The sequence below is a fragment of the Aquarana catesbeiana genome, linkage group LG04 (genome assembly GCF_042186555.1).
Source record: "Aquarana catesbeiana isolate 2022-GZ linkage group LG04, ASM4218655v1, whole genome shotgun sequence".
Lineage (NCBI taxonomy): Eukaryota > Metazoa > Chordata > Amphibia > Anura > Ranidae > Aquarana > Aquarana catesbeiana.
In genome coordinates, this window is record NC_133327.1 from 442743629 (window position 1) to 442761406 (window position 17778).

The following is a 17778-nucleotide window of genomic DNA, read 5'->3' on the forward strand; positions in this document are numbered from 1 at the left end:
GTTCAGAGAACAAATTTGCAAAAGAGGCCATAGAGGAAGAAGAAGAGGAGGGGGTGGAGGAGAGAGCTGTGGCAGAATCACCACTAGCACCTGGTGGCGGAACAAGCTCTAACAATACTGAACCCTGTCCTGCATCCTTCCCAGCTGCCAGCAGTGTTACCCAGTGTGCCATGAAGGAAAGATTACATCCCTGCCCATGCCTGCTAGACCATGAGTCTGCGGTAATATACACCTTACTGCTGACCACCCTGTCCAACAAGACAAAAACATTTCCTTCCTAATGCCGGTAGAGAGCTGGAATGGCCTTCCATGAAAAGAAATGGCGTTTTGGAACCTGCAAATTCCACAAATTCACGAAAGGGGGCAGAGTCTACCAGCTGAAAAGGCAGTAGTTGCAGTGCTAGCAATTTGGCCAAGCTGGCTTTCAAGCTAGCATTCAGACTGTGAGCATGTTGATGGCTGGGACCAAATTTCTTTTTACGGTTTAGCAACTGGGGTAGGGAAATTTGCCTGCTAAAATCAGATGGTGGTGTACTGCTAGCAGATTGACTGCAAGTACTTGGGACACCTATTGCTATACCTTCATTCCTCTCAGTGCAGGTTTTCGAGAGGACTAGAGTAGGGTTGGAGATCCCAGATGAGGAGCAAGGAGACGTCCGCCTTTTTCTTTGATGTGGGTCTTTTAAGTGCTGTTGCCAACAGATATTGTAATTATGAATATATTTAATTTATATTTAATTTATATTTAATTTATTTATATTTAATGAATATATTTAATTTAGCTTTTATCTATGTAGGGCGGAACATATTATCTTCACAGAAATATCTGGTAGATTAGACAAGTCGGTGCCTAGTGTTAAAGTGAGTCTCTCGCGCTATTCTTATTTATCCATTCAAAGAGGACTTGAACATTTATCAATACATTTAGATCTATTTACATTTTACTCCAGTTTTTGGACTTTTGATTACACTTTTTACTTATAGTTTTATCATTCACGGAAGGTGCCACATATTATTATTATTATTATTATTTTTAGTGTCATTAGTGATTGTCATTTTTGAGTGACTTTATTTCACATGATCCTCTATTGGGACACTTTATTTATTCTGCTGCACGTTTTATCATTTATATATTATTAAGGTACATTTATGCACAGAAATTTGCGCGAAATCACTTTATTCACGTTTACAAGTCGGTGTCTAGGCTTGTGTATACAAACAATGGGATCCAAACCTCATTGTTTTACACATACTCACTTCAAAGGATCCCATGCTGGGATATGCAATGAAGGGAGGCCAACCCGTAATCAATAATTAACTTCCCTGGAAAATTCAAGTTAAGCTCCTGCTCAGAATAGTCACAAGGATTTGCATTAAAGGGGGCTGACTTATGCAAAGTATAGGGATTGGAGATGTAGCCAGTTCTTAACCAGGAATAGGAAAGCTCACCAATCAGAGCCACGCTATGGCAACCAATGAGGCATCAGCATGTGATGACATACACAGACTAGATGGGAGGGAGACACACACTTTTATGGAAGAGCAACCATCAGAATGGAACCTTGGTGCAAAGGATAATTATGGAAAAGGTCTGCATTTTACTTGTAACTAAATATGTTTGCAGATTTATGTTTTCATGAATATACTCTGTATTCCTTCATGTAATTCTCTTTTAACCTAATATTTTCTTCCTTGGTGTAGACTATAGATAGATGCTTGTGTATTAGATAGACTTTCAACTACACACCAATAAACGTTGTTATTGTGTTAAAGCTTTCACTCATGGTCAAAGAACTCTCATTTAAATCAAATCATATCTGAGAGATATTAAATCTCAAATATAGTATATGGGAAAAAGACTGCATGGGAGGTTGTCATATGTCTGGTCAAGCATGTGGTGCCCAAGCAGCTGCTGTTGTGGCCACGCTTGATCTGCTTCAGACATAGGTTGCAAACAGCAACGGTGCGATCTGCTGCACACGTGTCCAAAAAGGCCCATACAAAGGAACTTTTCAAAATCAGCGTGGAGTCAGCAGCTCCTTGCACCTGCGGAGCTCTGTGGTGTGATGCAGTAGGATGGCTGCCCTTAAGCTGCCCCCTAGAGGACATCCTGCCTCGTTGGAGTTGTGCCTCCTCCTCTATTCTATTAGGCACCCAAGTAGAGTCAGTGACCTCATCATTCCCTCCCTCCTCGTCACTGGAGCAAACTTGGCACTATGTTGCAGCTGGGGGAACATGACTGCCAGTTTCTTGTTCTTCTTGGGCGCCTCCTCTCTCTAGGCTCACATTACTCCCTTCCTCAACCTGGGAACCAACATCGGAGCCTTCAAATTGCTGCGCATCCTCCAGCAGCATGTACCCGATACTGTGGTCGAATAGTTCGGGGGACTCCTTTGTGCATGCTGGTTTGGCTACGAAAGGAGTGATTGTGGACAAGGAGCCTGTGGAATAGGCCACTTTGGCAGCTGCATAGGAAGGAAAACTACTCTGAGCCTGGGTGACAGAGGATGAGGAGGATGAGGATAGCTTTGTTATCCACTCCACCAACTCTTCTGCATGTTCTGGCTCAATAACAGCAGCAGAAAAAAAGACAAGTGTGCCCCACGGCACCGGCAGAGGATGCACCATGTCCATGACCAGCACTGTTGACTTTAGACACAGAGCCTACTTGCCCTCTTTTAGTGGCCTGTGAGCATCTGCCCCTCCGTGGTGGCCTTCTGGACATGATGTATATTTTGTTTTGCAACACCGCACTACACTGTATTGTGTACTGTGTACACCACCAGAAAAGTAGTAGCAACTGCACTACGGCTGCACTGTTTTGTAATTACAATTTTTGATCTAATATTTCACAGCAGGGCCCGTTCCTGCGCTCAACAAAAGTATCTGTGAGGCTTTACAGTGTTGTGCCACCACCACCACCGCTGAAGGCCCAATATTTCTGCCCCTGTTTAACAGGGGCATGTAATTATAATTCTTGATATAATATTTCGCAGCAGGGCCCGTCCCAGCGCCCACCAAGAGTAACTGTGAGGGCTTACAGTGTTCTGGTACCACCAACACCTAAGGCCCAATTTTCCTCAGAGTGTATATGGCAGGCCGTATAGTATATACAGGCGGTCCTTTATTCTCAAACATCCGACTTACAAACGACTCCTACTTACAAACGGAGGGAGACAACAGGAAGTGAGAAGAAATCTACCCCAGGAAGGGAAATTCTCTCCTGTAAGAGTTAATATAGGAAAAAGGTGTCTCCGCTGATGCTTTATCACCAATCCATGTTTCCCTAATAACCCAAAATTTTCAAAATCCAATTGTCATTGGGACAGAAAGTGAGGTGAAATCTTTTGAACAGGGGCACAGACAGCAAAAAAAAAATGTTACAGGGGTGATAACCCTGCCCTATATTATCCAAAAAAGCTTAAAAATTTATTTTTGGGCTGGAGCTACACTTAAAAAATGTACCTGTTCCAAATTACAAACAGATTCAACTTAACAACAAACCTACAGTCCCTATCTTGTTTGTAACCCAGGGACCGCCTGTATATTGCTGTTCAGAGTATATAGGGCCTGGGGGCCCCTAGCCTTTTTTTTTTATTTGGTTGTAGGGTTCCCCTTAATATCCATACCAGACCCAAAGGGCCCGGTAATGGGCTGGGGGGGGGCAACATTACATTACAGCTGCAAGCAGTTTTAAATGACTTTTTGTCCTTTAGAAATGTAATTTTGTGCAGGGACTGTCCTAAACATGGGAAAAAATGTGCCACTTTACAGGCATACTATAGGCACCCCCCAGGCACGATATTTAAAGGAATATTACACTTTTATTGTTTCACTTTAAGCACTATTAAAATCACTGCACCCGAAAAAAACATCAGTTTTTAAAACTTTTTTATGCATTGATACATGTCCCCTGGGGCATGACTTGGGTCCCCCAAACACATTTTTTTATGACAATAACTTGCATATTGGCCTTTAAAATTAGTACTTTTGATTTTTCACGTTCGAGTCCCATAGACTTTAACGGGGTTCGCGTGTTTGCACAAATTTTTGGTCTGTTCGCATGTTCTGCCGCGAACCGAACTGGGGGGTGTTTGGCTCATCCCTATTGTCAACCATAACAGGGAGTGTTAGACTGTTAGACAGGGCCAATTTGGTTGTTTTGCAGGCCGGCTGGTAAGCGTGCTGGGAAATATTTTGTTTGTTTGTGATGTGCTTTGCCCTTCAAAGTGCACCTTGCTGCAAAGGCCAGTTATAAGTTGGGGTGGTTGCCATTTTTTGTACAGTGCATGAAGAAGGCCCTTCATGGCTTGATCACTAGGTATTATTTCAATGAATGCTGCAGATTTAAAACATCAAACATGATTATTCAAAGTTCATTATCATGTTAAAGCATATAGGAAATTTTAGTTATTGGCTTTAGCTCTACCTTAATGCTGTCAAGGGTGCTAGATCACAAGACTGACTGCAGAGAAATACCTAGCCTTTGGCAGGAAAAACGCTACCTATATAAGCATACAGTGTTTAGCTGTTTGCCTGATGTTCAGCTTTAGGTACATATATTTCTGTGTTGACCAATGTTAATGATACACAAGAGACACTGCCACCTTAACCATTCAGAGCAAAGCGACATTCTCTGCGAAAAGTCTATCTTCCAACCTCTTTGTGTGGTATTGCAGCTCAGCAGGAGTGGTCACCTACTCTGTTATGTGACAGATGATTGGCCGCTAGCCAGAACTTCATCATGGGAGAAGGTCACATACTTTTTAATACCCAGAAGCACCAGCTATTTTGCGGTGGCAGCCACAGTAAAAGGAGTGGCAGGGAGCACTGGAGATGTAAATATAAGGTGGTTGGGGGTACAAAGAGACCTAAATAGACAAGGTGACATTATCTCCCTAAAGACTTCCCATTAAAGAGGAAGTAAACTTCCTCAGCTGACAATTTTCCTATAGGTAAGCCTATAATAAGGCTTACCTATAGGTAGTGTAAATATCTCCTAAATGTGTACCGCTTAGGAGATATTTACATTACATGTAGCCAGTGACATCACTGGCGCATGCGCTCTGAAGGAATGGCTACCTGTGCCATTCCTTCCGAGCCCTGTGCCATGAGCATGCACAGGAGTGACGTCATCGGGGCTCCGGCCAGTCACAGAGCCGGATCCTGTGAACCCAGAAGCAAAACGGGTGAAGATGGAAGTGGCTGCAGCGCTGATATCGCAGAGCTGGAACAGCTTCATTTTAAGGTCATTTTTACAGGCATACTAGCACATTATGACTTTACCTTGCAGGAAGAAAAAAAAAACATCCAGTGGTATACAACTGCTTTAAACTCTAGTTGTGAAACAAGGTGAAACACTATGCACAATAAAATAAATAAATTTACCAGCAGGTTGCGAATCACAGCTGGGTATTTCACAATATTCCCATCGTGTTTCTTTGTCTGTGGTATAACACCAGGGCATTGACTCCCCATCAGGATTTCTGCAATAGTTCCTTTCTAGATTCCTATAAAAAAAAAAAAAAATTGTTTAGAAAATATCATATCAGTATATCAAAAAAGCATATGCAGATCAGATGAAGGGTTTCAATTTAACATGTTGATTAACTTCCCACTCTTACAGACTTTATTAAGTTTTCTCCATTCTCTGGTTTTGATTCTTGGGCCTATTTACCTTAGTCAATGACTTCTGGCTACATACTCAACTGTGCTTCTGTCTAACGCTCTGGCACTAGCCACACCTGCCTGGATAATACCATTGACTACAAACTTACCTAATAACTGATACATTAACCTGTTTATCTGCCACTTGCCATCATGAACTACGTTATGAACCACATCATCTCCATTATAAGTACATAATTTTAGAAAACTATACTGTACATTTTGCATTTATTTATTGCTGCAATTGTTTGAATTAAAAAAATTATTTGACACTATAACACACTGGATTTTCCAGAACATTTGGAGAAGTACAACCAAAGCTGGTTTGGCTGTACCTCTGCTGTGGATCACAGAAGTGCAGTTCATTTTGCACTCCTGTGACCCGTTTTCAGCAGACAGTGGGCTGAAGGTCGCTGCTGGCTGACGTCACAGAACTGGTCCACGATCACGAAAATATGGTCACGATCCACCCACATGCCTAGACTGGCACCTGGATCACCCTTTTAGCAAGCCACTGAGAGCCTGGGCCAGCCACTCCCACCCCCTCCAAAGCCCAGAGCTCCAGTGAGTGCAGGGGAGGATGAGCAGAAAGCGGGTGACTAATAGTCACCCGCTCTCTGCTCATGGAGATCTGAAAACCGAACGATCAGTGGTGTTTGATCACTCGGTTCTCAGTCTTAGAGCCGGCGGTGGACAGCTGCAGCGTTGGACCGATGCTGCATCCACCTAGGTATTTGTGATTTATTTATTTTTTTTAAAAGAGCCACACTTCTCTTTTAACCGCTTCAGCCCCGGAAGAATTTATCCCCTTCCTGACCAGAGCACTTTTTGAGTTTTGGCACTGCGCCGCTTTAACTGACAATTGCGCAGTCGTGCGAGGTTGTACCCAAACAAAATTGACGTCCTTTTTTCCCACAAATAGAGCTTTCTTTTGGTGGTATTTGATCACCTCTGCGGTTTTTATTTTTTGCGCTATAAACAAAAAAAGAGCGACAATTTTGAATGAAACGCATTATTTTTTACTTTTTGCTATAATAAATATCCCCCAAAAATATATAAAAAAAAATTTTTTTCCTCAGTTTAGGCTGATATGTATTCTTCTACATATTTTTGGTATAAAAAATATCGCAATAAGCGTATATTGATTGGTTTGCGCAAAAGTTATAGCGTCTACAAAAGAGGGGATAGTTTTATGGCATTTTTATTTTTATTTTTTTTCATTAGTAATGGCAGCGATCTTTTATCGGGACTGCGACATTATGGCGGACACATGAGACATTTTTGACACTATTTTGGGACCATTGTTATTTATACAGTGATCAGTGCTGTAAAATGCATTGATTACTGTGTAAATGACACTGGCAGTAAAGGGGTTAACCACTAGGGGGCGATGAAGGGGTTAAGTGTGTCCTAGGGAGTGATTCTAACCGTGGGGGGAGGGGCTACAGCTCACATGACAGCGATCACTGCTCTCGATGGCAGAGAGCAGTGATCTCTGTCCTGTCACTAGACAGAACAGGGAAATGCCTAGTTTACAAAGCATCTCCACATTCTACCTCTTCGTGACACGATCGTGGGCACCCGGCGGACATCGAGTCACACGCGCATGTGCCCCCAGCACCGCTTCTTAAAAGGGATGTACCTGTACGCCCTTTTGCCCACCAGTGCTATTCTGTCGACGTAAATCGTCTTGCACTGGTCGGCAAGCGGTTAAAGTGACACTGCAGGCTGCAACTCGGCAAAGTTTTTCTCAACTGGTATAGTATTAAGAAACTAGAATCTATCTTTCCTTGTCATGTGAAATACATAAAACTTTCCAAATATAGATTGTGAAATGACCACAGCAAATGTTTATCAAATTTAACAGCAATTAACTTAATGACCAGACACGGTGCAAAAGCACTTTGATTCCTAACTTGGCCCATTGTTCTCAGGCCCGGATTTACTCCCAAGGCCGGGTCCTTCAATGCCGCCCCACACACACACACACACACACACACACGCACACACACACACACACCACGTCCTTTATCGATGACTTCTACAATAGATCAATTAAAAACATATCTCCATACACGAAAACACTGAAAATAACTGGCTTTAATTGTACAGACTAAAAATACTTCAGGGTAAGCGCGCAAGGGGTAAGGATTTTTCGCAGGCAATTTTTCAAGGCAATGGCTGGTGTTAGTGCTTCAATCATCCCCGGCACCATGGTTGTTATGGTGTCAGGATGATTGAAACACATTACTTCTATCATTACATTGTAATATAAACTGAAATTGTTCAACTCACCATAATGCAGAATCATTGGGAGCCCTGAGCGTGTCACTTGCCACCATCTCTTGTCACTTGCCACTATGCCTGCCACCAGATGGGGATGTCACTTGCCACTATGCCTGCCACCAGATGGGGATGTCACTTGCCACCATGCCTGCCACCAGATGGGGATGTCACTTGCCACACTGCCTGCCACCAGATGGAGATGTCACTTGCCACACTGCCTGCCACCAGATGGAGATGTCACTTGCCACACTGCCTGCCACCAGATGGAGATGTCACTTGCCACACTGCCTGCCACCAGATGGAGATGTCACTTGCCACGCTGCCTGCCACCAGATGGGGTTGTCACTTGCCACGCTGCCTGCCACCAGATGGGGATGTCACTTGCCACCATGCCTGCCACCAGATGGGGATGTCACTTGCCACGCTGCCTGCCACCAGATGGGGATGTCACTTGCCACGCTGCCTGCCACCAGATGGGGATGTCACTTGCCACGCTGCCTGCCACCAGATGGGGATGTCACTTGCCACGCTGCCTGCCACCAGATGGGGATGTCACTTGCCACCAGATGGGGATGTCACTTGCCACGCTGCCTGCCACCAGATGGAGATGTCACTTGCCACGCTGCCTGCCACCAGATGGGGATGTCACTTGCCACACTGCCTGCCACCAGATGGAGATGTCACTTGCCACGCTGCCTGCCACCAGATGGGGATGTCACTTGCCACACTGCCTGCCACCAGATGGGGTTGTCACTTGCCACGCTGCCTGCCACCAGATGGGGATGTCACTTGCCACTATGCCTGCCACCAGATGGGGATGTCACTTGCCACCATGCCTGCCACCAGATGGGGATGTCACTTGCCACCATGCCTGCCACCAGATGGGGATGTCACTTGCCACGCTGCCTGCCACCAGATGGGGATGTCACTTGCCATGCTGCCTGCCACCAGATGGGGATGTCACTTGCCACCAGATGGGGATGTCACTTGCCATGCTGCCTGCCACCAGATGGAGATGTCACTTGCCACGCTGCCTGCCACCAGATGGGGATGTCACTTGCCACCAGATGGGGATGTCACTTGCCACCAGATGGGGATGTCACTTGCCACGCTGCCTGCCACCAGATGGAGATGTCACTTGCCACCAGATGGGGATGTCACTTGCCACCAGATGGGGATGCCACTTGCCAATGTTGCCATGCTGCCTGCCATCAGGAGGAGGGCGGAACAGTGGTGCGGGCAATGAGAGATGTCATCTTTCTCCCACGCCGCCGCACCGCTGACACTACTAGCTAATCTCAATTTTTTTTAAAATGGCGCCGAGCGGCGCAATCACGCTACTGCGCATGCGCCGCCCGGCCGAGCGCTTACAAGCTTTCCCGAGCCCGGCCGGCTTCGGAACGGCGCATGCGCAGTTGCGTGGTCGGCTCGCGGCCATTTTTTCTATGGGCACTGGTGCCCATAATAGACTTTAATGGGCAGCACGAAAGGGGGGGTGGCCGCGAAGTCGCTGCAGGAGCGGCGCCGCCCCTACACCACTGCCGCCCCGAGGCCTGGCCTCGGTGGCCTTGTGGCTAATCCGGCCCTGATTGTTCTTCAGGTTTACAGGGAATCAGATTCTATTAAGGAGTTGTGGCAGAAACATGAATACAAAAATACTACAGAACTTTTTAAAGTGGATGTAAACCAGATTCGTGAAATTTGAGCTGGGCACATATATCTGCAGTGTTTTCCTATCTCTCTTCAAAGCCCTGCGGCTTTCTCCTGCTCCGTTCTTCTGTTATCAGCATGATAACTTCTGAAAAGTTCTTTGTCAACTGTGATAAAACCAGCCTGAATTTTATGTGAGGGAGGTTGCTATAAATAGATTAACAGAGAGAGCTTGCTTTGTCACAGCACAGCTCTGCAAGTCTCAGCCTATGTGGAGTGGGGGGTGTGTGCCTTTCCTCCAATCAGCTTTCTTGGCTGTATACCAAGAATCCACTCCCAGTGCTGAACAGAAAGAGAAAATCTCTAACACTATGTGCACTTTCTAAAGAATATATAAAGCTGAAGACAGCAGATATACATGTAAAACTTATGTATGGAGATTCGTCTCATCTCTGTGTATCATGTAAGGCTGTTCAATTCACTTGGTATAAGTGAGGGTTTACATCCACTTTAAGCAACCTTTTATTTACTGACACAACACAGAGGGCCTTTTCACAATTTTTTCCACTGCAGTGGGTTAGCTCACGCACATTGATGCGCAATATTTTGTACATTAACTTGAGCTGCATTGAAGCATTGCATTTATTTTAGGTAAGCTGCTAAGAAAATGGTAATGGAAGGAAAACTAGCACTGCACCTTTCATTGAACATTGCATGTGTGTTGTGGTGTGCTGCAATGCTGATGTGTGTACAGTACCTACTGTACTTATGTGTTGGGGTGACGTTCTAAATGTATGAATTCTAAATCAATGCCACTACAATGCACCTCACAGAGTGCCTTGTGTTGTCACAACACAATTGTGTGAAGCCAGGCTTAATACAGCATTAAACCCAAAACCAAATATGTAATATATTGTAGCTTACCAATCAAATGCATAGCTCCCAACTGTCCCTGATTTCGAGGGACTGTCCCTGATTTGGGACAGTGTCCCTCTGTCCCTCATTCCTCCTCATTTGTCCCTCATTTTGGTCTGATCTATATAGCTGTATACAAAATGCACTTTTTATCTATCAAAAAGTGTTTTCCAGCGCTAAACCTTTCATCTGATTTCTAAATTGCTGCATTTGTAAATTCCAAAAGCCAATATAAAGGAATAGTAGTGGTAAAAAAAGCACTTGTGGGTTTAACCAATCTTGTTTTTTTGTACAATTCTCCTTTAAGGGGGCATGGCAAGGGGTGTGTCCTATGTCTGAATACTTTTGGTGATAGGCGTCCCTCATTCCCACCTGAAAATGTTGGAAGGTATGCAAATGTGGTGGCTGCATTATTTTCTTTTTTAACTTTTTTTGCCCTCTGTTTTCCCCTGGTGATCTAGCCAGTAACACACTGCCTCTATTAGACAGACACCACTCTGGATGAGTAAGCACAGGGGGCTTATTTGGACATCAGCATTGTCAGTCTGGGGGCAGAATAGTGTTAGAGGTACTAGCAAATTTAAATACAGTAACAAATCAAAGCTAAACTCCAGCCAATACTTAATAAGCAGTTAGAGCAAACAGTTGATCCTTTTCAGATAAAGGTTTTAGAAAAATAAATAAAAGCTGATCATTTTAAGCACCCCTACCAGGATAAAATGGTCTGTCTCATCCTTGTAACTGAGCAATATAGCTTTTTTGTTGAAAAGCAGATTTACTGGCTAGATCACCAGATGAAAATAGAAGAAAGAAAACCTATAAAAGGAAACCAATACAGTCATATGGAGGTCTGATTGACTATAAATTATTTGCCAACTGACATATACTAGATATGTAAACAAACACAGTATCTTACTTGCAGGGGTAGTTCTCTGGGGTTCTGGAATGGTTGTGGGGTTTCTGAGCACTCCAAGCCTGACAAATCTTTCCTGATGCTGTTACAGCGATACTTCCTCGATAAGACTCTCCTTTCCCAGACAAACACTGCAATCCCGGTGGTGACGGTGGGGGATTAGAGGCTTCAAAATGGAGAAATAAACTTGAAAAATACTATACTGTAGTATTTTCTCTTAAAACCAGTGTGAATATATGCAATGGCTAAAGAGTTAACACTTTTTGGATTCTAAGCAAAAAAAAAATTAAAAATGCATGCAACGTATCTGTCATTAAACAATGAAGGATAGCTAACCCCCCCCCAAAAAAAAAATATTATATTACATGTGATTGCTGCATTAGTTTTTTTGGCATTTCACCTAGTAATCCTGCAACTAATGCTGTGTACACACGTGCAGACTTTTCAACCAGACTAGTCCGATGGAACGAATCCATCGGACAATCTGACCGTGTGTGGGGTTCATCGGACTTGCAGCGGACTTTTTCGGTCCAAAATCAGATGAACTTTAGATTTGGAACATGTTTCAAATCTTTCCAATGGACTCGAGTCCGGTCGAAAAATCCGCTCGTCTGTATGCTAGTCCGACGGATGAAAACCGACGCTAGGGCAGCTATTAGCTACTGGCTATCAACTTCCTTATTTTAGTCCGGTCATACATCATCACGTACAAATCCGTCGGACTTTGGTGTGATCGTGTGTAGACAAGTCCGTTCGTTTGAAAGTCCGTCAGAAGTCTGTCAAAAGTCCGTCAAAAGTCCGTCAAAAGTCCGTCAAAAGTCCGCCCGTGTGTACACGGTACAACACATTTCCGGTCCTAGGGTCACAATGGTCACTGTATTAAATCTATGAAGGAGCAGTATTGTTGCCCTGGGCTTTTCTCCCCATTTGCACCACAAACACCTTCTCTTCTCCATTACTTAGGTGTGGGGGGTGGGGGGGGGGGGCGGGGGTTGCTCACAGAAGATAGCTGGGTCTGCTGCTAGCCTTGCTCATGTTTTCAGTTCAGTCTGCTAGAAGTTATAAGAACTCAAAATTAATGGCTAGGATCAACAGGTATTTTTCTGTGGTGGAAGAAAAGCTCTAACTCTGAATAAAGAAGATTTATGCAGCTATCAGATCTAAGGTTTTGTGAGCTGCATAATAATACATTTTTGCTTTTGGGTTTAGATATGCTTTAACCACGTGCATCCTGGGTAGCATTTTAAAATGGAACAAGCACAGCGGCTATTACTTCAAGTGTCGTTTTAAAATGGCACCCAGACTCAGTGGCTCCAGCAGGTCCCGCTGGCTAATAGCTGTTGGCCAGCACTAAACCCAGGAGCTGAAACAATTGGGTTCTGGGCTTCTTTAACAGATCTCTTGGAAAAAAAGTGTACTGTAGAAGAGAATGTAAACACAATGCTTTCAGATTGTTATTACATTGGGAGTGTTGTGATGTCACAAGTGACTGACTGATGCCACTCTGTCCAGCTTCACCCTGCCGCAGTAGATCGCTGGAATAGGCTGGCTGTTTGCATAAATAAATGTACAGAGTGTGTGTATGGATGGATATAAGTACTTTTTATATATATTATACGTATAATATATGTATATTATGTATAATATGTATAATATATGTATATTATTTATAGCTCTATAATATGTACTGTATACATATACATACTGTACTCTATAGTAAAAATAAATATTCCCTTCTTAGTTTAATCCCCATATCATAACAATGATGTTGAATGATCTGGATGACTTTAAAGTTTACTGTGCAAGTATCAAATTTTTTTTTTTTACTATTTATTCCTAATAAAAATAAGAAAAAAAAATACAGTATATGTATAACATGTTAGGGTGGACTATAGATGATAAAAAGTATAATATGTGGATTTGAGACATTGCCAAAGTGAAAAAAAACATTCTGGGACTCAAAAGGGAGAATGAAATTTGGAACTCAATTGGTTAAGGAACTACTGAAAAGTGGTAAAACAGGTGAATATGGCATAGGTCGCATGCAGCATTTTTTTGCACCTGTTTGCCCTACTTACTTATCAAATAGCTATTTACTAGCTGTTTCAGGAATGAATACATACAAGTGCAATTACTTTGTAATCTTGGGAGTCCACCAAAAATTGGAACTTATTCATGTAAAATCTTAATTAACTGAAAAAAATAAAATAATTTACCAAGCCCATGTCATTGCATTATATTCATAAGCATTTAAACTTCAGCACTCACTACAGCGTGGAACATTGCAGTATTCCCAGCGCTTGTTTGGGTTAGTAGTAAAGCACCATGGTCTTGGTTCTCCATCTGGATTCCGGCAGTAATTCTCAATGAGATTTTTTTCTGGAATGCTAAAAACATAGGTACATTTTGTAAGATCTCATGAATCAAATGCTGAAAAACTGGGCGATCTTAACTTGTAATTAATTAATTTAAAGTGGAATGCTTAATGCATTCTCTGCTTATGGTATAAACGTTTTTAAAGGTAGCATACCTAGCCCGCTTAAATACTCACCTCAACCCAATCTGGATCCAGCGCTGTGCACATCTGTAGCAGTTCTTGTCTCCTCTCCCTGCTCTCACAGGCTTGGTTGAGAGCAACAGGAGCCCTTGACAGGGAACAGGGGGCTGGGCTGTATGTCTGAATAGATGCAAACAGCTTGGTTCAGGAGTGAGCACACACATTTGCCCCCATAGGAAGCCACTTCCTATGGTGGGCACTCAGCAGGGGGTGGAGCCAGGGATGCCAGTAGGGGACCCAAGAAGAGGAGGTTCAGGGCTGCTTTAGGCAAAACCATTGCAGTTGCAGATAAATCCCCATAACTCCTCCATAATACCAAAAGTAAAGAAAAGCCTTGTATCTATCAGGCACCTATATTGTGCACATTTTTATTACAGGTTAAAGTATAAACACACAGGTATCAACTGATATACATGCACATATATGCACATAAGCATAAAAATAAAATTGCCACGATAGCTTCACCTCAGTTAGGGATAGGTTAGGGGTAATATAGAATACCCCTTCACCAAATCCTGAACTGTCACCCCTGAAACAGTTCATTGGGCGTGATCCTCTATATTACCAACAACATACAAATAGGAGGACTAAAGGTCCACAAGATTATCATCAAAGTACAATCAACCTGGTTGCAAAAATATAAACAACTTTATTAATAAAAAACTCTCGTAGGGGATTTGGCGCTGTTCAAAAATGAATTAAAATAAAACAGTACCTCAAAAGATGTGCATCAAAGTGTAATAACAAAATATGTAAGAAATACTATAAATGAATACGTATATAGTAGACAAGAAGTGTGTCATGTGCAAATACTACATGTGCAAAACATCACTACATGTGCAAATACTACATGTGCAAAACATCACATAATATATAAAATCAAATGTGAGCAAATATAAGTGTAGCTGGAACATCAATGGTCCTATAGGAAATGAGTACACCTGAAAGTAATAATATGGATATGAAGACAGAAATGTGTAATACTAGTGCTAGTTTAAAATATCCCAAAAGTGCTGCAAAAATATACCAAAAAAATATCAAAAAAATACACAACCAAGATCAATCCATATGGTGAGGTATTTGCGTGATATTATACCGTGCAACCAAATATTCAAAAAATAAAAAATAAAATGATATAATAAGTGTCCAAGCAAAAAAATGTTTTGTTCTGTATATGTGAAGAAAGAAAACTGTGAAAATTGTCTTTGCTTCCAAAAGATCCCGTGTAGATTGTTGTAGTTGTTATGTGATCTCCTCCAGTGGAACCCCCACTTGTGCCCCCACTCACCGGAAAGCCCAACCCCTGCAGGGGTAATGAGCATGTAAATGTAGATCCAATGGTAGGAATCGATCGATGTCCCCCTCACCGACTCCACGATCTCCTTCCTGGTTGTATCACCACTGGTCCTCCTTGCTGCAGTGGTTCTCTACCCTGATTCCTTTCACATGTGTGGTCTGGCTCTGCACAGCCAGACCACACATGTGAAAGGAATCAGGGTAGAGAACCACTGCAGCAAGGAGGACCAGTGGTGATACAACCAGGAAGGAGATCATGGAGTCGGTGAGGGGGACAGCCAGACCACACATGTGAAAGGAATCAGGGTAGAGAACCACTGCAGCAAGGAGGACCAGTGGTGATACAACCAGGAAGGAGATCATGGAGTCGGTGAGGGGGACAGCCAGACCACACATGTGAAAGGAATCAGGGTAGAGAACCACTGCAGCAAGGAGGACCAGTGGTGATACAACCAGGAAGGAGATCATGGAGTGGGTGAGGGGGACAGCCAGACCACACATGTGAAAGGAATCAGGGTAGAGAACCACTGCAGCAAGGAGGACCAGTGGTGATACAACCAGGAAGGAGATCGTGGAGTCGGTGAGGGGGACATCGATCGATTCCTACCATTGGATCTACATTTACATGCTCATTACCCCTGCAGGGGTTGGGCTTTCCGGTGAGTGGGGGCACAAGTGGGGGTTCCACTGGAGGAGATCACATAACAACTACAACAATCTACACGGGATCTTTTGGAAGCAAACACACTTTTCACAGTTTTCTTTCTTCACATATATAGAACAAAAAATTTTTTTGCTTGGACACTTATTATATCATTTTATTTTTATTTTTTATTTTTTGAATATTTGGTTGCACGGTATAATATCACGCAAATACCTCACTATATGGATTGATCTTGGTTGTGTATTTTTTTTATATTTTTTTGGTATATTTTTGCAGCACTTTTGGGATATTTTAAACTAGCACTAGTATTACACATTTCTGTCTTCATATCCATATTATTACTTTCAGGTGTACTCATTTCCTATAGGACCATTGATGTTCCAGCTACACTTATATTTGCTCACATTTGATTTTATATATTATGTGATGTTTTGCACATGTAGTATTTGTACATGTAGTGATGTTTTGCACATGTAGTATTTGCACATGACACACTTCTTGTCTATTATATACGTATTCATTTATAGTATTTCTTACATATTTTGTTATTACACTTTGATGCACATCTTTTGAGGTACTGTTTTATTTTAATTCATTTTTGAACAGCGCCAAATCCCCTACGAGAGTTTTTTAGTCTTTTGGATTTCACTTTGGTGTTTTCCTTTTTTTGGGGGGGGCTGCAATTCTCATAGGTAACTGTTCTAAGCGCGGAATACTTGGGTTTACGTAAACTTTATTAATAAATATCCAAAAAAATATGTAAGAAAATACCTCCACCATTACAAATTAAAATCACAATGTTGTCACCACAGACAGGCAGCTACAGCACGCATGCATTCGTCCAAACTCATATACTGTACCTATGTCAGGATGGGATTATTATAAAGCAAGGGCAAGGAAGCTACAATGATAGGGGTTATATCTCCGGAGACTTAAGTTGCAGTCCTGCAAGTATAGTGTGTGGGTCTGGAGCCCTATAGGTAAAGGAAAGTTTTGGCAACAACAACCTGGAGCATACTGGATGTATGATAGATAGGAAGTCCTGCTCCAATCAGTATGGTCGAGTGCGCATATATATTAACCAAGCTGTCAGTCCAAGTAAGGAACCCCAGACAGCTACACTGGCTGAGCAGGGCCAGTTAAGAGGCAGGTACAAGTGAATGAAATCTGTGTGCATAGATGGAGATGGGGATTGAGCTGCATGAGTGTGAGCCTGTATCCAATAGACAAAGGATAAAGCCTAGGATTACACTAGTGCACAGTGGCGGCTGGTAATTTTTTTCTTTTGGGGGGCGCGGCAAACAGTGCGCTCACAGACATCCCCCTGCCCTTGGCTGGGTCACCCGCACCCCCACCCCCCCATGGGTCAGGCGCAACCCCCCCAAGACCGCTTCCTGATTGGCTGGGAGGAGAATCAATGTGACAATAGCAAATATTCATTCGCTATTGTCACTCAACTGGGTGGGCAGTGCTCTGCGCCGAGCCCACCCTTTTTTGAAGCCTATTAGAGCTTCTGTCTCTAATCATGTGCTTCAAAAAAAAAAAAAACCATTGGAATGCATGTGTCTGGCGCCCCGCATGTAGATTAGGGGGCCAGATGCATGGATAGGGGGGCGGTGCCCCTGGGCCACTGCTAGTGCCAAGGAATCAAACATTCCCAACTGTGAAATTTTGCATTTCTTTGAATCTGAAATTATACTTGATAGCACATCTTCCTTTACTTTGAATGACCTCAAATGTGAATACTTGAATGATCCGCATTCCCCTGGACTCTGACATTTATATCAACTAAACTGAGAACAGATCGAGAGACCACAGCATATTCTATAC

General features: G+C 43.0%; 1 protein-coding gene across 1 annotated transcript in view; it reads right to left on the minus strand.

Moving 5' to 3' along the window:
* LOC141140366 (plasminogen-like) overlaps positions 1-17778 on the minus strand; it is a 198208-nt gene that overhangs the window by 151209 nt on the left and 29221 nt on the right. Inside the window, exons 7-9 of the mRNA XM_073627454.1 lie at positions 13700-13818; positions 11435-11597; positions 5389-5510 (exon numbers count right to left, since the gene is read on the minus strand). Coding sequence (XP_073483555.1) covers positions 5389-5510; positions 11435-11597; positions 13700-13818 — 404 coding nt within the window. The remainder of the gene's footprint in view (positions 1-5388; positions 5511-11434; positions 11598-13699; positions 13819-17778) is intronic.